A 22,912-nucleotide genomic window follows, 5' to 3' on the forward strand; every position below is an offset into this window, starting at 1 on the left:
TAATCATATACATTAAAGCTGATGATATGATTATGTGAAAACCATGCATTTTCTAAATGCATTTGTATCTGCAATGTGGTAGAAAAGCTCTATTCAATAATTACACTAAACACTTTGAATGTAATAGAATAACATACTGTTAACATCTGTACATTCAATCTTTGACTCATCTTCTGTCATTTCTGTAGTACTTAGAAGCTCAACTTCTTGAGAATTTGAAGATAATTCATCCCTGAGCTCGACTGCTTCTGAATTTTTCTCACCACAGTCCGATGAGGCAGGGAGAATGAGAGGAACTGGCACCTAGACAAAAATAAATGTCACAATAGCTTCTAATACTTATACATGACAACAAAAGAGCACATTATACTTCTGCCCGATATAATCGTAACTTTCTTGTTCAAGTATCAGCATTAGATGCTTACGTTGACTTCAATTACTCAATTACTGCATGTTAACATGATAAATATGTAGGCTCAGTAGTGAATTTGAAAAGTTTAAGCATTTCCTCATGCTTGGCACCAATGTACATGGGAAAAAGGATTAATATGAGGTGCAGAGTAAGCAAATCTTACATGACAGTGTAAAAATTTTAAAGCACTTTTCCCAACTGAGTTCCACATTCAGGAAGGATATTTGGTAATGCTGCCATATAGTCGGCTCAAGGATGCATCTTAGCCTAAAACCGAGGTGTAAAGTTTTTACAGCAAGGAAACAGAAAAAAACCCACTAAATCTAGAGAGTCCCTCTGAATTGAGCAAAACATCTAAAAGACAGGAGTTGTGCCACATTTTCACACTACAGTTTTAAATTGTTAAATATATATTGGCTTCCACAGGTAACAACAATACATAAAAAAAACTTATAAAGGAAAATACTGAAAGATGCCCACGTCTTTTGGCCTCAAACTGGAGCTGTAATAATAAATAACAGCACTAGTGTGGATATGAGTTACAGCAACTGCCTGATGTTAAGCCGATGCTTCTGAAGCAGGACTAGCAGTTGCATGATCTAGACTGGGAAAAAGAAGAGCCATGTTGACAATGAAGTCTGTGAAGCCCCCACAGTTTTCATATGTGAACATTTCTTGATTAAGTACTTTTTGAAACAGCGGGTATTTGTATTTATTCATGGTATTTCTAGGGCGCATTAGACCAGAAGGTATCAAATCACTAAAAAACAGAAGAAACAGAGCAAACAGATGCAGCCCAAAACAAACAAACCCACTGCAATGCAACCCCAACAGAAAAAACACATTTTAGGTTGCTTATGAAACACTTATTGCAAGCTCAGACTCACAATATGTTCAGGGAGAGCGTTCCACAGCCTTGCAGACGCCACTGTGAAAGGTCGTTCTTCCCACCTGGCTTTATTAAAACGTGACACTGCTACCTTGTGACATCCTGCTGATCTTAAAGGTCTCCAAGGAACGTACAAATTCGGAGTTGTCTTAAGATACCTCGATCCCTGAAAGTGGAGAGCTTTATGCATCAGGCAGAGCACTTTGTATCTCAAACCTTTCCTTATTGAGGAGTGTTTGGGTACTACCAGGACCAGGCGTGCAGCCGCATTCTGAATGGTTTGGAGCTTCTTTAACCAAAGTTGGTTGATACTAAAATACAGGGCATCACAATAGTACTGAAGAGATGTAATAAGAGCTAAGACCACTAGTACCCTGAGCTCTTTCGTAAGGAAAAGCAATATTTTTCTTGATCATCTAAAAGCAAGAACTAACTGATCTATTTACCTGGTTGAAGAACAAACCTCATACCCAGGTTTTTGGCTGTCACTGTCGGTATAGGTAAAGTACCACAATTATCTGGCCACCAGCATTCAGTCCATATTGAACTGTCCATGCCAAACACCATGATCTTGGTTTTCACCCCATCATTTTAAGCAAGTTCTCCTTCATCTACCTCCTGCATTCAAGGCCGAAACCTGTCCATTGCCTCTTCCCAGTCATCAGAGATAGAGACGATGATCTGGGTGTTGTCTGCATAGAACGATACCTGGAAACCGATAGAGCATGCCAGTTTTGCCGGGCTAAGGGACGACACTTGGGGAACTCCACAGGGGAGCTGAAAGGGGGCTGCTCTGAAAATGCCACAAATCATTGTGATCGATCTATCACACAGGAAGGACTCCAATAGCTTAAGGGCTACATGCTTCAGCCCAGCCTGCCGCAGCCTTTGAACAGTGTTGGAGATATGGTGTCAAAGGCTGCTGAGAATTCTAGTAAACCAGGATAGCCACTCCTTCCCTGATCCACTTTCCTGCAAATAGAGTCCACAGTGGCAATGAGCGCCGATGCGGTGCTATGATTCTTCCTGAATCCATTCTGCAAAGTGTCCAAGAGTTCTTTGTCAAGGAGTTAATTAGCTAGTTCCTGGTTTCTATGATTCTCCAAGATCTTTGAAGGAGCAGGCAACAAAGAAATCGGATGTAAATTTTTTAAATCACTGAACCCCCATCAGGTTTCTCTTTCAGAGGGATGACAACTGCCTCCTTCCAGCTCTGTGGGTACACCCCGGTCTCCAGGACCTCAGAACAGATCTTCTCCATAGCCTCAGTCATGAGGTCCAGAAACAGCTGCAGGACCCTAGGTGGACATGGTTCATCCGCAAACCCGAGGTGATACCAGCTAACAGGGTTTAAGCACAGGCAGCGGGAAGAATCTGGCTAAACAACTGGGGTGAGTTGTTCGAAGGCTGCCCTGTCCTCACCATAGCCTGAGTCCCAGAATCACCGGGACAGTCAGTGAGAGCCGGAAAATCCACGTGGATCGTCATAATTTTCTCTTTAAACAACTCAGATACTTTATTGCAAAAGATCTGAGAGTTCTCAACTTCCTACTGCATCAGAAGTGACATAAGGGTGCGCACTGAATTGAGGAGTTCTTTCCAGACATTAATGGCTGACCTTATCCTCTGGGAGAAGTATGCTACTTTTGCTTCTTTAATTGCCCTTTTGTATTTCAGAATAATCTCCTTAAATTAGATTTTCTCTACTGTCTCAGGGGCCCATTTTCATTTCCGCTCCTGCACTGCTCCTTGAGCTCCTCTGAAAACCCCGGGGCAGATAGCTTCTTCCTGCCCTTTGAGGTGGCTCTCATCGGGGGCTACCTCTTCCTTTTGTGAAACTGTTTTTATTGACATTCATCATTTAAGAAACACTGAAAGTGACAAATCAGACAACACAAATTCTCTGGCAAGATGCCAAATGTGTTACCCCCCCCCCCCAGCTAAAGGGGAAAGCCTCTCTATATTCATGAGGAACTAAGTTACCATGCAAACAGAGCTCTCAAAAATCTCCTGAGTATACACCACTTCACTAACATTCTGAAAGTACACTTCAGAAAAAGAGGATACAAATTAAACCAGAGCTAAAAGAAAAAAAACCAGCAATAACATAAAACTAACAACAAAACTCATATGTCCCACAATCCTACAGTGTATGCTATACAGTCAGAAGTTGGAGTACCAAAAGGCAAGGGGTGGAGCTGCCCCCAGGACACATCCGCCCCCCTCTCCTTGCCTGGTGTTACCCACACGGACTGAGGCTTATACATGAAAAAGGTGTAGAGCCCTAAGACGTGGACTACAGGCAGTAAGCGGTACACCCCTAGAAAGAAATCTCACTGGGGGTCCCAGATATAATCAAAGCTCCTTCTAGAGTTATTCAGTTTGTCAGCTAAACGTTCCATAGCAAGCCCACACCAGAGTCTGGCATACACAGCGCCATTGGGGGCGGACCTTTTTTCTTCAAGTATGACGCTAGGACAGTCTTTGCTGCCCCCAATGCCAGCCAAAGGACAGAGCGATCACCCTGTGTTTGATGTTGCAGTTCAGGAGCGCACAAATCCAACAGAACATGTGCTAGTGATGCCGGAATAGGATAGCCAAGAATCTCTTTTAGATGTGACAGAATTTCATTCCAGTTGGGCCGAATAACGGGACAATCCCACCAGATATGCCTAAAATCTCCCAACATCCCCGCCAGCACCTATCCGATGCCTGAGGAAAGAGTTTTTTAAGCTTCTCCAGGTAAAGATAACAGTTATAAAGAAGTTTATAATGAGCTGTCCTAGTCCCCATGGAGTGGTTATATTTGAGTATATCCTGGAATAGGCGGGACCAAAGTCCCTCTTCCACCATAGAGTCCAACGTCCGTTCCCAAAACTCCAAATGACAGGGAGTATAAGTACGTTGTGCTGATAGCACTAATCTGTATAGTGTGGAAATGCTGCCCGAGCCAGACCCCCCTGCTGAACAAATCTCTCAATAGGAAGAAGCTCCCTAACGGACGCCACTCTCATATGAGGTTGAGTAACCCAATGGAGTAATTGATTATAATGAAAGCGCTCTGAGCTGGGTAGATAAAAATTACTACAGCAATTTTCAAAGGTGCGCACATGGTCTCCATGGAAAAGATCAGCAATCGTTAGACACCCCCCCTCTCTCCACTTATCAAAAGGTCCTGGTGTGGCTCCCTGTAAGAAGGCCGCGTTATAATGAATTGGGGTATGTGGTGAGGGGAAGATCATGAGTTGGAGGGTGCTTGTCACCGTGTCGCACACCTTAAGAGTAGTAGCCGTGGGAGTGCTAAGATAAGCATTTTTTGGGCGGTCACCCCTAGGTTTCCACAACACATCCCACAATGTCCGCCCAGTCACTGCCCTATCCATGTGCAGCCACAGCTTATCTGATTCTCGAAGAGACCACTCCGCAATCACCCGGAGCTGTGCCGCTCTAGACTATAGAAGAAAGTCCGGGAGAGCGAGCGCGCCCTTATCTCTGGGGCGCGTAAGCAATTTGTTGGATAGCTGGGCTCTTGTGTTCTGCCAAATAAACTGAGTACACAACCTACGCAGCTCAGTGAAATAATCGCTGGGAATGTCAATGGGCAGGCTTTGGAACAAATATAACAACCGCAGGAGAACCATCATCTTAATGGTATTAATGCGGCCTAACCAAGAGTGCCAAAGTATGGACCATCGCTTAAAATCAGTTCGCAATGTCTTAAGGAGGGGTGGAAAATTTGCCTTAAATAGGTCGGTCACCCTAGGGGTGAGCCGAACTCCAAGGTATAAGATTCTTTTTTTAGCCAGGGCGAATTCAGAATCGGAGGCCACCACACTCATTTTTGCAGAAGGGACAGTTATACTGAGGATATAATATTTCCCTTTATTCACTTTGAAACCTGTTGCCTGCTCAAAGAGACTCAACTCCTCCAAAACAGACTGAAGGGTTTGGCGTGGATTAGTGATGAAAAGCAGAATATCATCAGCAAACAATTAAATCTTGTGCTGATCGGAGCCGAACTGAATGCCCTGGATATTCGGATAAGCCCTTATCCGGGCCACTAATGGCTCCACGCTTAGCGCAAAAAGCAACGGAGAAAGATTGCATCCATGCCTGGTTCCCCTGGACAAGTAAAAAAAAAAATCTGATGTCACCCTATTAACACATACCCGTAACCGGGAGCCCCAATAGTTGCTCATCACCATAGCTATGATCTGGTCCCCAAAGCGCCGAAGGGTTGCCACTAAAAAGGACCATTCCACCCAGTCGAAAGCTTTCTCTGCATCTAGTGCTAATAAGATAACTGGGACCTGCTTCTTCCCCACTTTTCTATCAGATGGATAACCCTTCTAAGATTGTCATGGGTTTGCCAACCATTGATAAAACCAGGCTGATCCAGATGAACCAAATCCGGCAACACCCCTTCCAGTCTCCGTGCCAGTATTGTGGAGTACAGCTTAGCGTTGAGATTAAGCAGGGCAATGGGCCGATAGGATGCACTGAGCTGAGGATCCTTCCCCTCCTTGGGAATAAGTGAGATCAGGGCTTCCCCCATAGTAGGGGATAGTGTGTGCTCAGATCGTATGAAGTTAAACAATGCTGTTAAGTGTGGGACAAGCTCAGCCCCAAAGTTCCTGTAGGAATGCGCATTGAAACCATCGGGACCAGGGGCTTTATGCAGAGGAAGGGAGTCGATGGCCTTCCGTACTTCATCTAAAGTGAATGGGGCCTCTAAAAACTCATTACTGTCCCTGGAGACCTGCGGAAGCTGAATGTGTTGTAAATAGCTCTCCTGGGCAGCAACATTCGGGTTATCCGAGGTATACAAGCGGGTATAGAATTTCCTGAAAGCCTGCGCTTTCTACTCTTCCGAATGGTACTCCCCAGACTCATCCCGCACTTGCGCAATGTAACCCTTTGATTGCTTAACCCGCAATTGCCTAGCCAAGCGAGAGCCAATTTTGTTCCCCCCATCATAATGAGACCTCTGGAGTCGTAGTAGTGCCACATCTGCCCTATTCATATAGATAGACTGCAGTTTGCCCTTTATGGAGGTTACACCTTCCTCTGATTCTGCCAATTAGGGGAGAGCTTGTGTACCTGTTCAGCCTCCTGCAATGCCTTCTCCAAACCTAGTTGCTCTTCAGCCTTTAACCGATACAATGAGGTCGCTAAAGAGATACATGTGCCCCGGATGACCGCTTTGAACGCGTCCCAAATAGAAGGGAGAGGGGTATCCCCTGGGTGATTATTCTGCAAAAAACTGATAGCTCTCCTCAGCGCATCTCGAGTCGTAGAGTCTCTAGTTAGCACATACGGAAAATACCAGTGCCCCCTCCGAGAGCTCGGGAAAATCCACTCTAAACTCACCTCCACTGGCGTGTGGTCGGAGATGATTATCGGGTGGATAGTGGCAGCTCGCAGAAGCTGCCGCAGGGGCTTACTTATGAAAATATAATCGATCCGAGAATAGGACCTATGAGAGTGGGAGAAAAAAGTATAGTCTTTTACGGTGGGGTGATACGCATGGCAAAAGTCAAGAAGCCCCAGTCTATGAAATGCCATTTTAAAGGATTTGGTATAGCCACTAGTACGCGGTCTCTGAGGGTGTGTCATGTCCTGAGCGGCATCCCAAATCAGACTGAAGTCTCCCAAGAGCACTATCTCACCCTCTGCAAATGCCCCCAACAGGTCCAGAAAGTGGAAAAGAAACTGTGATTGGCCTCTATTAGGCTCATAGAGTGTGGCTATCGTACAAACCCACCCACCCAAGGATCCCTTGACCAACAAAAATCTGCCCTCCTTATCTAAATGCGACCCCGAAAGCTGAAAAGGCATGAATCTATGGAACAGCAAGGCTACCCCACAGTGTTTTGTTGTCGCGGACGCAGTGAAAATCTGCAGGTAGTATTTATGCTGCAGTCTATGGCCGTCATCTTTCTTGAGATGTGTTTCCTGCAAAGCCACTATATCCTATTGGTGATCATCAAAGAATTTCCATAATTGTGATCGCTTATTGGGCGAGTTCAACCCCTTAACATTCCAAGTTAAAAAGTGTACCATAATACCAAAGTAGCTAGGAGGTGTTCGCCATGAGCACGTCTGACCAAGCACGTCTTCCTGAGCCCCCAGTGCCCCCTCTCCCTCCCCTTCCCTCTTCTCCCCCTCCCTTCCCCCAACTGTTCTTCCAAAAGAAATAGCGACAAAAAACAATAATAAAACAACAACCTAAAGAACCCAAAACATTACATCATAACGACTATAAGTCTCCCACATGGCAAAAGAAAACTCTGTGTATTCTTCATGATCTGAAGGGGGTATCCATCCGTCTCCACCCCCCTACAGACCCCTGACAGAAGCTCATATAATGTCTGGTGCAAAGATTCCCTTCATCGCCCTTGAAGGAGTGATAAGAACTATCTCCGAAGCATTCAGGCCACCAGCAGATCGCCAGTCCATCCAGTGCCACCACGCTCTCCCCCAGAATCCAAAATAGCGCATCTCAAACAGCATTCATCTCCCCCCCCCCCCCCAGAGCCTCCTGCAAGTGGTTGAGAAGTTCACAAACTACTCCTTGTAAGTTTTCCTCCCCCTCCGTGGCAATCTCTAACTGTCTCCTCCAGGAGACAAAACGGGTTCCTACCGACGTCGCGACTCCTGCCTCGCAATACCATTTTCCCCACTTGTCTCTGGGAGACCCAGCGCGGCCGCCGCCTCTCCACATTCCACAAAGTGGGACGGCTTGTTATTAGGTTCAAAAGCAATGCCAAATGGAAATGTCCATCTGTACCGAATGTTCTGTGCTTTCAACTCATCCGTAATCAGGCAGAATCGCTGCCGTTGGAGCAGTGTAGCTGGGGCAATGTCTTGAAACAACCTACATTGAGCACCTTGAAAAGACACTGCGTCTTGTCGCCTCGCCTTCTGAAGTATGCGCTCTCTAACCTTAAAGGAGCACTTTTCACCAAAATATTGCGGGGTCTCTTATTCTCAATGGTGGAGCTGCTCCCCACCCTATGCACCCTTTCAATCTGTACTTCGGGATGATCAGCGCCCAAAAGTTGCGAGAAGAGACTTACCACAAACGGCTCCAAATCTAGACCCTCACTGCCCTCCTCCAGCCCCCGCACTCTAATATTGTCTTGTCGAGAACGGTTGTCCAAGTCCTCACATTTAAGTATCGATAGTTGGAGTTGCCATTTAAGCTGCGATACCTCCTCCTCCAAAGGACTTACTTGTTGTTCTATCTCTTGGACCTGGGTTTCAAGGTCTAAAGTGAAGGTCCCCACTGAATCAACGTCTGCTTTTAGAGAGGTCAGATGACTAGTAACGTCTAATTGAAGCGCCTCCAGCGCGGATTCCAAATCTGCTGTGAGTTCCTCTCGTAGTTCCGCATTAAAGGTGCAGAGGAAGGCCAAAAGATCGTCCTTAGTGAGCGCCATGCGGCCGGGTCTCTGTGTCTCAGGGATCTCAGATCCAGCAGGTGTGAAATAATCAGAGACCCTATTAGACTGTAGCTTCCTCCGAGGCATAAGCGCCTCCGCAGATCTCACTCGCCGTGGTGCTCTTCGTGTCCAAAATAAGCGTCGCTCCTGCTATTAGCCCCCAGCTACTACTCACTAGGACATGTCTCCCACCGTGAAAATGCCGGTGGACACTCAAAGCAGAGACCAAATCCCTAAGCAGGGACAGGTGAATCGATCCTCCTACACGTGCTCGCTGCTGGTCTGCTTCAGGAAAGTCCCATACAAACTGGCACCGGGCGCCATCTTAGGGCCAGGCATCAAGGTCAGGCAGGCCCCAAAGAAGTAGAAAACTAAAAAAAAAAAAAGAGCGAGCCTCAGGTGCCTACACGGTCCGGCCCCCTCCCTCCCCCAGGGTTCATATTGAGAAGGGGGTGTGAGGGGGGTTCTCCGCGAGCCTAGAAAGACCCTCTTCGCAGCCACCGGACGATGCTCCGCACCGGGGCCACCTTGAGTACACAGCAGAAGAAGTGCAGTCGTGCTTCTCCACTTGCGCGGCCACCAGTAGATAACAAGAGGACCTCGCCCCCCCCACCTCCGCCAAGCAGCTGCTGCCTCCTGACTCAATAAAAACCTTGGGGTAGGGCGCCCTTACCAAACTCGGGGGCTCCCCCAGCCCCTCTACGTGGCTTCCAGGCCTTCCGTCCATGTTCGGAGCTCGTGAAATGGCTGCCCAGTCGGCCATGTTGGCTGGCCCCGCCTTCGCGGCTGCCTCTTCTAACGCCGACCTGACCCAATTATTAAAGTTCTCAGCAGGTGAACTCTGGCCCTTCGCCTTAAATTTTTCCAGGGCATGAGCAAACTCCCCAGCTTCAATTTTACTATATTGTCTAATGTCCTTAGTGGTGGTCTGCATGTGTTCTACCATGCGTACCTCCTGGACCTTGAATAAAACCAACTGTGATCAGTCAATTCTAACTGTGAGCACTTGGTAGTTATCAGTAGTAATCAAAACCTCTTGACTGAAGAAAAAAAAATCTCATCTAGTATATGACTGGCTATATGAGTCCCAAATTTAACTTGTTTGATCAAGCCGAAGCTAAGCATGAAATCCAGAAAAGCTCTAGTGTCCTGGTTCAGCTTTTCATCTTAGTGAAGGTTAAAATCCCCCAAGACAGTGAGGATATTGCAAGAAATGAAGGGCTCAAGCACTTGGTGCCAATTAGAAATGAATTGCTTTCTGGGACTAGGCGGACAATAAATCAATAACCCTGCAAACCTGACTAAGTTGTTAATTTTGATTTTGTAGTTTCCTTCCTCACAGCTTTCAATGCAAGTGTTAATGGGCTCTAGCATGCAACTCCGCCATTCTCCCAAAATAATGGCAAGGCCTCCCCCCTTCCAGACAGTCCTATTCAATCTCACCACCCCATAACCTGATGGTGTGGAGACAGCAAAATCGGGGCCCGAATACTCCGCAGCCCTGGTCTCTGTGACAGACAGTCCAGTAGGGCTATTTCGACCAGCTTACTGATTTTGTGGCAGCATTTAATTAGAGAACGGGCATTCACCGAAGCACAACCAAGTTTCCTTGGACCCTCCTCAACATGCTCTTCCGTGGAACTCCTGGGAAGAACCATATTTGAAGACTGCATCGACCCCCTCATCCCCTCCCTTCCCCGCCGACTTCCTTAGGGCTTCCAAATGTCCAGCTGCAGCAAGCACAATACCACCGTCCCCACCACCTCAGGTCTAACGCTTCCACATCTCACCTTGGGCTCTAAATACATGAGGGCTTGACCAGAGTAGATCAGGCTGTGCTTTCCTCCATTGGAACTGGCAGCATCCCTGACCCTGTTTGGGCATGGACTGGCGCAGATGGGCTTTCATTTGGCATGCCAGCAGCATGTCAGTGCATCAGCACGTTTAAATGCCAGTGGAAGACATCTGACGCAAGGAAGCATCAACTACTAGCACGTTTCCATTTCTGAAGCATGTAAACGTGGTGGCCCACTAAAATGGCCGCTGTCGACACAAAAGCTTGGGCTCTAACAGGTCCTTATTCCAGCCCCAAAGTATTTTAAAAATAACAGCCCAAAATCTAATCCAGAAGATAAAATATATAAAAACACAATTGACACAATTAAAAAATGCAAGCATGTAAGCTTGCAAGGGCCATCACTTCCCAGCTGTCTCATCTCGCCTGGGTCCACGCATCGGCATGTTTAAATGACAGTGGCAGACACATCAGACACGAGGAAACATTAACTACTAGCACGCTTCCCTTCCTGAAGCATGTAAACACGGTGACACACTAAAATGGCTGCCATCATCACAAAAGCTCAGGCTCTAACATGCCGGTATAGCTGAAAATGTAATGGTTCACAGACAACACAAAGGAACTACTGAAAAGCAGTAAAACAGTAAGCAAGTTGAAATGTTGCAGTATAAATCAGTTATCAATTATGTTTAGTTTGAATTGTCAATCTCTGAAATGAAGTCAAGTGATGTATGGCTCAAAGAAAATGTGATCTGGTGTTCTTTTTCTCCATGAAATAGGCAACAGTACACCAGGTAATTTTACCTTCTACTTACAATTCTTAACTTGAACATCACAATTTCTTTGACGATAGTTTACAGGAACAGCAGGTGAAACTTTTCAAGCCAGCTCCTGTAGTTAGGGGTAGTGAGAGGATAATGTTGGTTACTTAATTCTAAGAGTAGTTGTGCAGCTTTAAGACTTTTCTGGATTCCCATGCTATGCATTATTCTGCCATCATATTTTTGGGTTTGAAAAGCTTTTTTTTTCTTTTTTTCTTCCTTTTTTTTTTCTTCTTGAGCGTGACAATCTTCAGATTCTTATTTCCTGCCTTGGTGACCAGACTTGCATTTAGGACTTCACCATGTATGTTAATTCTTCTTTACCCCATTTTCAAAGACTCAGACCTTTTCTAAGGGAGGCGCCAGGGTTGGATGTGAAACAAGTAAACATGGACAACCTCTGAGAGTCCTAAGCAGCCCAGAGAGCAAGGCGAAAGGAAAGGTGGCAATAGCATGCACTTCCTGTTGTGCAACTTCACTCTACATATGTTTTTGGGTATGTAAGACTTCTGAAATGTGTTTTCTTGTTTCCTCTAAACTGTATTCAGGTTACTAAAGGCCAAGATCCAAACCCCTAAAAATACAATAAAAAAGGCAAACAAGCCCCAAACTCTATCCAGGGTGTGCAGAGACTGCTTAATCTGTTTTCTGCTTTTTACATATTTGAAAATGTGTTTAGCACGCACATATGTGTTTTTCCTCAAGTGTGCAAAAAACGTTATTTAGTGGCTTTACTTTGCGCCTTACCTAAAGGAGTGAAAAAGAACAGCAAAGTGAGTATTGGGGCTGTTTGCATTCAAGGAGATTGTGAGTTGAACAGAGGCTACATTCCAAACTTCACCGCCAGGTACCCACATCCAGAGTCCATGAATGTGCCTTATGGGCCGACTGGTCAGGGATCCTGTCCACGTCCAGGAGGTGCTCTGCTAGGAAATAAATGCTGCAGTGGAACATCAGTGTTACCTGGCCCAAGCTAGCACCACTAGGATAAGAATTAGTGATGTTTATCTGAGTTTCTTCATCAATTAAAGGAGGAGGAAATCCTCATTCTAGTGGCACCAGCGTAAGCCAGGCAACCTTGCTACTCCAGCAACAAAGTCAGGCATTCTGACCCCAAGCAGCTCAACCTTGCAGTCTGGCACTTGGGGTCCTAGAATTCAAGATTACAGGGCCATTCTTAGGGAAGCTCAGCTCTTTGAATGCAGATAGCTAGCAGCTAAGTTTGGACATTTTGAATTTTCTGGGGTGGTGAATAGTTCTATCTGAAGTGTGCCACAACGATCGGTGCTTGAGAGCCTGGCAGCAAGATGGCCTCTGCCTAGCAAGGCTCTGCCAGTCTCTGTTATAATTCGGCATTTATCTGTGATCACTAGGCCAGATACAAAGCTTACCTGCCTAGGGTGCCTCAGAGAAGGGGGGTGTGGGCGGGTATGGGGGAAGCTGCATGAGCTGTAATTTGCAACTGTTTGGCTGCTGAAAACACTGCAATTCCACAGCTGACATTAGCGTCTACACTGACTGAAACGTAGAACTTATGCAAGGCTGAACCTGTTTGGCTAGAAAGTCTGTGAAGCCGAAGTGTGATTGGTGGTAAACTGGACAAAGCCACTCACGACCCCCTAGGAGCGAACCCTCAGCCCCTCCCTGCAAAACCCATACCTAAAAGAGAATCTTCTCCATGTCCCTTAACTGTTTCTCAATATCCCAATCCCGCTCACTTCACAATTCCTCCAATGCCTGCGTTCAAATTTGGCATAGGAAGGTCACTCATTTTGGCATGGTTACCCCCACTTTTTGCGTGTTTATCAGCGTGTTTAGACTGTCTTCACTGGGATCCTGCTAACCAGTACCCCAGTGATTGTGCTCTCTTCTCTGAATTTGGTTGCTTTGGTACACTTTACACCTCACAATTGGCATACTGGTGTACCACTAATTCCCAAGTATATGGTACTTAAGTACCCAGGGCACTGGTAAACCAGGGGTCCCTCAAGGGCTGCAGCATGTATTATGCCACCCATAGTAGCCCATGCAAACTGTGCCTGCAGGCCTGCCATTGAAGCCTGCATGAAAGAGTGCATGCATCCTTTCACTGCTGGTCACTACACCAGGTCACTGTAAGCCACCCCTTTGGTAGGTCCTTCTAGCCCAGAGGGCAGGGCGCAGGTCCCCTCTGTGTGAGGGCACCCCTGCATGAGCACAGGTGCCCCTACGATCTTCAGTTCCAATACACTGGACTTCGTAACTTCAGGGAACCCATTTTACCCGTGTACTGGCCACCTGTGGTCCAGCTACATAATGATAACTCTGAACCTAAGCATGTTTGGTATCAAACATGTCAGAATCATAACCCAATACTAATGCCAGCATTGGGTGTCATGATTCCATGCACTCTGGGAGCTCCTTAGAGGATCCCCCAATTATTGCTCCTACCAATCTTTCAGGGTTTACGGGCAGCCCCTCAGACAGGCTTCTGCTCTCCTGCTGCTTGACTAGCTCAAGCAGGGGAAGGCAGAACAAAGGATTTCCCGTGGGAGAGGAAATGCAACACCCTCTTCCCTTGGAAATAGGTGTTACAAGGCTGGGGAGGGAAGCCCCCCCCATGCCACTGGCTTGTTCTGAAGGCACATTTGGAGCCCTCCTTGCATAATCCATCTTGCTCCGGTCCCTGCTCTGGTGTGAAAGAACACAAAGGACAGGCGAGTGACCACTCCCCTGTCCATCAAAACCCTAGGGGCATTGCCCAGAGCTCCTTCAAGTGGCCACTTGATTCTTTCATCTTGAATACAAGATGTACAGATGCCCCTAGAAGCATATGGTTGGTCAGGACAGGTGACTGACGTCTGTGACCCCCTCTGATAGGTGGTCACCTTGCCGTGTGACCAAGCCCCGTTAGGGCTATTAATTGACTCCCTTGCTGGCGGGTACCCTGATTCGGCGCGTAACCGTCCACTAGGACTCCTCTGCAATGACCGCCTCTGCTCCTGGCCACCGGAACCACTGGTGGACTTCACAGGAACTAAACAAGCCTGCAACTCCTGAGACGATCTGGCCTTGCAACACTGTTTCTTCAACTCCTTCAAGGAATTGCACCATTTCCACATCTGTGCATCCTCTGGGGTCAGTGAGACTTCAGCTGCATCAAAGACGCAAGAAGCAATCTCCCTTGGAGTGAAGGAGTGACCCACTTGCATCCGCAGACGCCTAAGGCACCGACGTCCAGCCGCTGGGATCTGCTCTCCACAGGAAGTGTGTGGATCCTCCAACACAGGTGATGGTCTTGAGTGGTCCTCTTGGTCATCTCTACCCAGGTCCAACTTGGGAGACGGTGAGTCCTTGTCTCTCCTTGCAGGACATTACCCCTTGTACCACAACTCTTGCAGCAACAAAGGCACTTCATCCTTGCAAGGACAGTCTCTCCTCTGCTGCTCCAGCAGTGTGGGACTCTCTTCCAGGTGTGCTGATTAGGCCTCACTGTAACCTACTGTGCTTGCTGCCAGTGGGTTGCCTGTGGGGGCTGCTACTGCTTCTGCTAGCTCTCCTGACGGTCAGCCCTGGTTTCCCTCCAAGGGTCGAGTCGCCTGGACCTTGCTGGTCCTCTTTCTTTGCTGCAAATCCTCTACTGCCCAGATTTTCATTTGCCAAGGCTTGTTGGTAGTCCTCCTGACCACTGACCATCTAGGACCGACATGGGACATCTTCTGCACGACTTCAAGGACCTCTCTGAAGCTCCTGAGCTCCACAGCTTATCTTCATATTCTATCACCGACCCGGATCTTCATCCACAAAAGGGTGGGTAGCGGCTACTGCTCCACCTGGACACGCCTGTGTGGACTGGACTCTGTTCCCTTCTTTTGCAGGTTCCCTTCATCCGGTATCCACTGTTGGGTTCCAATGGACTGGTCGGGGTCTTCCAATCTTCCTTTTCCAAGTCCCCTTGTTAGTCTCTGGGAAGACCAGGTAACATACCTTTGCTTTCTTGGTCGCGGGGGGTCATCTAGGTACTCACCTTTGGGGGTCTCGAGTTCTCCCAGCTCCCTTCTAACTATTCCACATCCTTGGGTGGGGGACTTCACTTTGCATTCCACTATTTTAGTATATGGTATGGCCCCCGCATAGGGCCATAGCTATTTTCTACTATTTCTTGCTAATGCTTATTGTTTTCCCATGCTAATTCCTAATACTTGTGTGTGTTACTAAATATTATCATAGTGTGCTTACCTCCAGTTGGGGGACTGCCTATAAGTAACTTAGTTCAGTGCTACTGTAATAAACTACCTTTTTTTTGTAACACTGTGGTTCCTTTCATGTGTGTTAAGTTACTGTGTGACTGGTGTGGTACTGCAAGTGTTTTGCACTGCTCCTACATATTTCTTGGCTGCTCACCACTGCTACCACTAGCTAGCCCTTGATTCCTCGGCACTGTCTCACTAACTAAGAGGGGTTGCCTGGTCCTGGTATAAGGTGCAAACACAACAGGTGTTCACCATACACCAGGCCAGCTTCCTACATTAGGGGTTCCTGTTCTGGGCTGGTAAACAACGAAGTGTAGCATGGGAGACACTCACACTATCCTTACAGCAGAGAGAACTCAATGCCCGACATATCACTCTACACACTATGCGTTCAATCTCAATATCTCCATTGCTGACTTTACCTCAGGTGCTTCCAGCCTCTCAAGCAGAGGTGAACTTGCCAAACCCATGTCCGCTGTTCAGTGTGCTTTATCAGCCTTTCAGGCCCAGATGAACAGAAAAATATTGTAAGGTGCGTCCGGTTGGCTTGGAATGTACTGCGACCCGTGCCCACCTCCCATGCTTCTACGCCTACTCCTTTCCTCTCACGTGGAAGCCCAAGCAACAGGCACTCCAAAACGATGGCGCTTGCGTGTGCACACAAACACTGCCTTCACAAGTTTGCTGAGCTATACTCAGATGGTGAATTTATAACACTCGTTGTGATGGCAGATTCCCCTGACCCCCCCCAGGCCCATGTTGCTGGATATTTTGTTATTCCATCAGCTGCGTAATACCTGCTGTGTGCCCCAAGTTCCTGCATCTCCGCCCATGCGCTTGAACATCTGTTAACAAATGCCACATCCCATAAACTAGTGACCCACCTATACACGACAATGCAAGGTGAACTCCTGCAGCTCGCGCAGCCTGAGATCTTGACATTGAGCCTACCCTCACAGATGCACAAAGGACATACTGCGGCACCATCACCTAATTATAGGTTGAGCCTCATCCATTTTAAATTCTTACACGTTATACTGCACCCCACTGCAACTACTAAGTATGGGCCTGGTGGATGTGGAATGCTATTTGCGATACTCTGTGCCACAGGCCTCATTCCTGCACCTCGCCTGGGAATGTCTGAGGTTGGCAGAATATTGATCTGAGGTGTATTCTACTCTTATCCAGATAACGAGCCATCCGCTCCCACAAACCCCTCTAATTGGCCTCATGGGCTACGCCAAAGAGATCCCACCTGGACTCAGATGCCTCACAGCGACTCTGAAGTGGAGAAACTTCTGATGTTTTCTGTTGATCAGAATGTAAAAGTATGCATCCTGAAGATCTATGGAGCACATCCCCCTGATGTAACTGTGGGTAGATTTGGTGAAGAGCCAGCATCCTGAATGTTTCCGCGGATGTACTTGTTTAGAAGCCATAAGTCTAGGATTGGTCTGTACTCTTGAGTTGGACCTTTTTTCTGACCCAGAAAGTGGCGTGAAGATATCCCACCCCTTGTTGTGGAAGTGTGACCTTTTCTATGGCTTCTTTTTGGAGCAGTGTATTTATTTTGTTTCGCAACAGGCTGTGTAGATGAGACAATGTTATTTTTGGAGGGACAGCCGGAGGAGGTGATTTGAACATGGTGGAGTAGCCATGTTGAACAATGTTCAATACTCATTTGTCGCTTGGCATTCTTCTCCACTCGTTTAGGTGTTTCGTAATGCTGCCCCATACCAGAGCAGGACAAAGGGGAAGCAACGAGGCTGATGTGTGAGGCATTCCTCTTCCGTGTCTTCAAGGATGGTAGTGAGCTGTGAATGTTAGCACCAGGAATGGTAAGATCTGCAGTCATATGGTTTGTATTTGCGTCTTAACACCTTACTTTCCTCGAAGCCTACTGCTCTAAGCTTATCTAGTTCTGACTTCATTTTCACCATCTAATCATCTGCATGTGTTTCAAATAGAGATATGCCAGTAAAAGCAAGATTTAATATCCTCTTCTGCTGTGCCTCAGACTTGAGGCTCATGAGTCAGAGTCAAGATAAGCATGTTGTGCAAATTCCATGCCCATTATCTGTGAGCTGTGACGCCTATGAGCAATCAGCAGCACTGATGATTTGGTTTGCTACCAGACTGCCCTCTTCTAGAATCTCATCTTCTGTCCTCCTTAGGAAGTTTTTCCGTAAACCTTGACAAAGAGTCCCACATAGCTTTGTCGTACCGCTCTAATAAAGCTGAGGAGATGGCAACTTTCATGCAAGATGCAGAGGTGTTACACATTTTCTTGCCTAGGGAATCAGTCTGCTTACTGTCTTTGTCTACAGGTACAAAGAAGAAGAGGTTGTGGCTTGAGTTTTTCTTGCTGCTACAATGACCATAGAATTTCGGAAGCAGATCAACTCGTAGAAAAAGCAGATCCTGTTTGGGGCCTCGTATTGTTTGAGAATACATGACTGCACAGCTCACATCGAGGCAGGTGCAAGAAAAGTTTGCATAGCCGATTCCAAAAGACCCGGGCCCAGAGGTAGTACAGGTCTAGAGACTGTTCGATGGTGGAGTGTTTGAAATATGACTAAAGACGAAGTAGGAGGAGTAGCAATGTCAATGTTCAATTTCACTGCTCCTCTAACAAGAACATCATTAAAAGTAATGAGGACGTCCACTGGAGAAACCATCGCTGGCGGTGAGTCAGACAGTGTGGGTGAATAATCTCTTATTGAAGAACGAGATGTTGTGGACCAGGAAGGGGTCCTATGTCTTTTGCAAGATCTGGACCAATGAGAGTGTCTAGATCTGGTAGTCGACCTATGTGGCGATCTAGTACTGTGTCAAGGTGATCTGATTTTGTGACGCCTAGCCAGTGGAGTTGCAGATCTTCGTGGAATCAATCTTTGCCTCTGATGCCTCAATATGGGTGAAGCAGGAGAAAATGTACCAGGTAGAGTATGTTAAGGTGTATGCAAAGAGCCTCAATGCCCGGCCTCTGCTTGGTGAGTACGTCTGGAAGTATTCAGAGCCTGGACTTTGTTGGATTTCCCTCCGTTTCTGTTGAGTATGCTGAGGGCAATACTGGGGAATAAGCAGTGACTGGAGGCACTATTGTGAGCTCTGGAGTCAAGGATCGACTGCTCGACGTCACTATTCATGAACATGTGAGACTCTTTTCAACGTTGTTGCACTGTTAATGGTGATTGTTTTCCACATCGGTAATCGTTTTAACATCGGTCAAGTTCTCAAAGTTTCGTGCAACACCGTGTGTTTTGACGGCAAGTGTCTTGACTCTGAGCGATGTCTTGACGTCAACACTTTAGTCAAATGTGCCCTGAGGAGTGTCTTGCGCGATTGCATTCTTTGACACAGACGAACATGGAACCGGTACCCTCAACAACGATGCTGAAGGGGAACATACCGAAATGTCTATTGACACCAACCTTATACTCGTTGACAGCAGTGGAGAATGATGTTTCCAACAAGATTTCTCTGTTCTCGCTCTGTGGTGATGAGGAGAGCTCTTTCAAGAAAGTTTTAGCCCCCCACCAAGGTCAATGAAGGTATTTCCTTTCCTGTCTCCTGCATGGCACGCAGCCTGCGATTTTCCCTGGCCTTTATAGTTCTCTTCGAAAGGTTCTTGCAGTGGTAGTAGGTGTCAGGACAGCATAAGGAAGGCAAACACACCACACATACAGAGTGTGGGTCAGAGTGCCGTTTTCCTGCCACAGGAAGGGCATTTATTGAATAAAGCTGGCATTGTATGACTGGAAAAAATGTTTTCAGTCAGACATTTTTTTTTAAGTATCCAGGACTCTTAAAACTGTGGAATGAAAGTGATATCTTTCATACTGAATGCATTTTACAGACTAAAAGTCAGGAAAAATGAAGAGCTAATGCTCAGGGATCATCACTGAAGAAGCTGGAAAAAAGAAAAGACCTAACCGTCATCCAACTGTCGCCCCACTCTCTCCTCTGGGCAAGATGGGATACTGGTGTTCCAGGAGGTCTTAAAGGCACGTGGCCAGTATTCTTTGATTGTACTATAATGCAGCCTATTGGTTAACAATGCCTATGCATTTCCTTAAAGTTTTTCTCTTCAATAAAAGCTGTGTTTTACACTCTGCTCTTTCCTTTTCTGATTTACAGAAATGTTTGAGCCTGGTGCAATATCTATTAAAGAAAAACAATGTAAATCAGGCATTTGTAGCCTTTCATATAGGCTGCATTTATGTATGTAAATATATGCGTCAAATTCTAGAACAATTTTTTTAGGATATCTATCTATCTATCTATCTATCTATCTATCTATCTATATATATATATATATATATATCTATATATCTATCTATCTATCTATCTATCTCTCTATATATATATATATCTATATATCTATATATATATCTATATATCTATATATATATATAGGATATGCGCTTCGGGGTCCCCGCACATGGCAAGAATATTCAGTGCTAGAGACTATTGATGTGGATCACCTGGAAGAGAAGGAAAATGTTACTTACCAGTAGACATCTGTTTGTGGCAAGTAGTGCTGTAGATTCACATGTTGTGCATAAGCTCGTCATCAAGTGCTGGGTTTGGAATAGTACAATTTGTTTTACTTTGAAGAACTGAGTCACAGGAACGAGTGACTTCTCCTCTCGGTAATACTGAGGATGTGCATAGAGTCCTTTGTTAGATTGTTTCTCCGTAGGCGGGAGAGTGAAGTAGTGAAAAATAGAGAGTAGAATAAAAAAGATGCTCATGCTATGCATTTACATTATGTGTACATTATTTACATATCATTAAACTGCAATGTCTACACGCGTCAGGGAGGGCGCAAGTGAATCTACAGGATTACATACCATGAACAGATGTCGACTGGTAAATAACATTTTGCATTCAATGGCATGTGTACCAGTAGATACACATGCTGTGCATAAACTGCAAAAGCAGTCCCTCCTCCATAAAGCAATGGCTAGCGTGCACGAGTTGCAACTGTTTGAAAAAGTGTTTTAAGTACAGCTTATCCAACATTTGCCTGTTGTCGTGCAACGATGTCTACATAATGTTTTGTAAATATGGGCGGTGTAGACCATGTTGCTGCTTTACAAATATCTGCTCTAGGTCTGTTACCTAAAAATGCCATAGATGCATGTTTTTTCTAGTGGAGTGTGCTCTCGGTGGTACAGGTAAGGATAAGTTACTTACCTGTAAATCTTAGTTCTCTTCCAGGGGTATCCTCATCAAAGTCATAAACATTGAATATTCCCGCCCTTGTGCGGGGACCCCGGAGCATATATAAAATACACACATATTATACATGTGTAAAACAGCAATGCAGGCTATAATGTTAAACAGGCTAAAATGCTTTATTTCTATGAAGTTTTTTTTATTTTTATATATAATAAAATTACAATAGAGAATAAATATCTACCCAAGCCCCCAAAACTGGGCTTAGGGAAGTAAGCATCAGTAAACTCTAGAGAAAAAGAGAAAAAACTACATTGAAAAACAATGGAGCATTCTTAGCCAATAGGCTGCATGCAGGTTAACACAGGAGAACCATAAAACTTTGGCACCAGGCCTTTAAGACCCTGAGCACCTCCAGTATCCCACCATGCCTCAGGGGTGAAGGAAAGGTGACAGTTGGTTTACAGTTAGGTCAGTACTTTTTTACGGTGACAATCTGTGTAACTGATTCGAAAGACACTCTGTCCTGCACTTCTAGGAGACGTGAGTCCGGGGAGGAGGGTGTGTTGTTTATGACTTTGATGAGGATACCCCTGGAAGAGAACTAAGATTTACAGGTAAGTAACTTATCCTTCTCTTCCAGGGGATCCTCATCAATAGTCATAAACATTGAATAGATTAGCAAGCCCATCCCTAAACTCTGCGGACTGTCTAATAGAAGTGCAGGAATAGATACATATTATGCAAATAAATTTCTCAGAGAGGCCTGCCCCACTTGTGCATCCGCTCTTGCATCTGAGTCCAAACAGTAATGTCTAGTAAACGTATGTACAGACTTCCATGTAGCAGCCTTACAAATCTCAGATATTGGAACATTGTTAAGGAGGGCAGCAGTAGCCGCTTCTCCCCTTGTGGAATGCGCTTTAGGCCTAGCTAGTAATTGTTTATTAGCCAGCTGGTAAGTATTAACAATACAAGAAACTATCCATCTTGATATCGTTCGTTTAGATGCTGCCTCTCCTGTCCTCAAATGACCATAATTTACAAACAATCGGTTGGAATGTCTAATCGATTTTGTTTTATCCAAATAAAATGTTAGCACTTTTTTCAAGTCTAAGGAGTGCAATGCTTTCTCTGCCGGAGTCTCCGGATTGAGAAAGAAAGTTGGTAAAGATATAGGGCCTGATTCTAACTTTGGAGGACGGTGTTAAACCGTCCCAAAAGTGGCGGATATACCACCTACCGTATTACGAGTTCCATAGGATATAATGGACTCGTAATACGGTAGGTGGTATATCCGCCACTTTTGGGACGGTTTAACACCGTCCTCCAAAGTTAGAATCAGGCCCATAGTCTGATTGATATGGAATTCTGACACCACTTTCGGAAGGAAAGATGGGTGAGTTCGCAGAACCACTCTATTGTCGTGAAAAACGGTGTACGGTTCTTTGGAAGACAAAGCCTGAATTTCGCTGACCCTCCTCGCCGAAGTAATGGCCACCAAAAAAGCTGTCTTCCACGTAAGGTGTTGTAAAGAGGCCTTGTGTATAGGCTCAAAAGGAGGGCCCATAAGTTTTGACAATACTATGTTCAGTTCCCATGGAGGAGATGGTCTCCGAATGGGCGGAAAAACTTTTTTCAAACCTTCTAAGAAATCCTTGACTACAGGTTTCGTAAAGAAGGATTCCTGAGAAGGTGACTTACGATAGGCTGTAATGCAGACAAATGTACCTTAATGGATGATACCTGCAGACCGGACTTTGCCAGATGAAGTAAATAGGACAGTATGACATCCTACTGAGCCCGTATGGGATTCTGGCCTTGTTGACAGCACCATATGTAGAATCTTTTCCACTTAAAAGTGTAAGAACGCCGCGCGGAAGGTCGTTTGGACTCTTTCAAGATGTTCATACACTCCTGTGAGAGCCCTAGGTGCCCATACTGCAGGAATTCAGGAGCCATGCTGTTAAGCTCAGAGAGGGTAGGTTGGGATGTAGAATTCTGCCCTCCATTCTGCTCAGAAGATCTGGTCTGCACGGCAGCCTCCTGTGAGGTTTTTCGGATAGGTTGAGGAGATCTGTGTACCAGAATTGACGGGGCCATTGTGGCGCTATGAGAATCATTCTGGTTC

General features: G+C 45.9%; 1 protein-coding gene across 3 annotated transcripts in view; it reads right to left on the bottom strand.

The window, feature by feature from the left end:
• Positions 1–22,912, bottom strand: part of ZMYM2 (zinc finger MYM-type containing 2) — an 851,515-nt gene that overhangs the window by 334,524 nt on the left and 494,079 nt on the right. For all 3 annotated transcript variants that reach the window (XM_069202286.1, XM_069202285.1, XM_069202287.1), the window contains exon 15: positions 138–303. In XM_069202286.1, coding sequence (XP_069058387.1) covers positions 138–303 — 166 coding nt within the window. The remainder of the gene's footprint in view (positions 1–137; positions 304–22,912) is intronic.

This window comes from Pleurodeles waltl, chromosome 8, assembly GCF_031143425.1.
Source record: "Pleurodeles waltl isolate 20211129_DDA chromosome 8, aPleWal1.hap1.20221129, whole genome shotgun sequence".
Taxonomy (NCBI): domain Eukaryota; kingdom Metazoa; phylum Chordata; class Amphibia; order Caudata; family Salamandridae; genus Pleurodeles; species Pleurodeles waltl.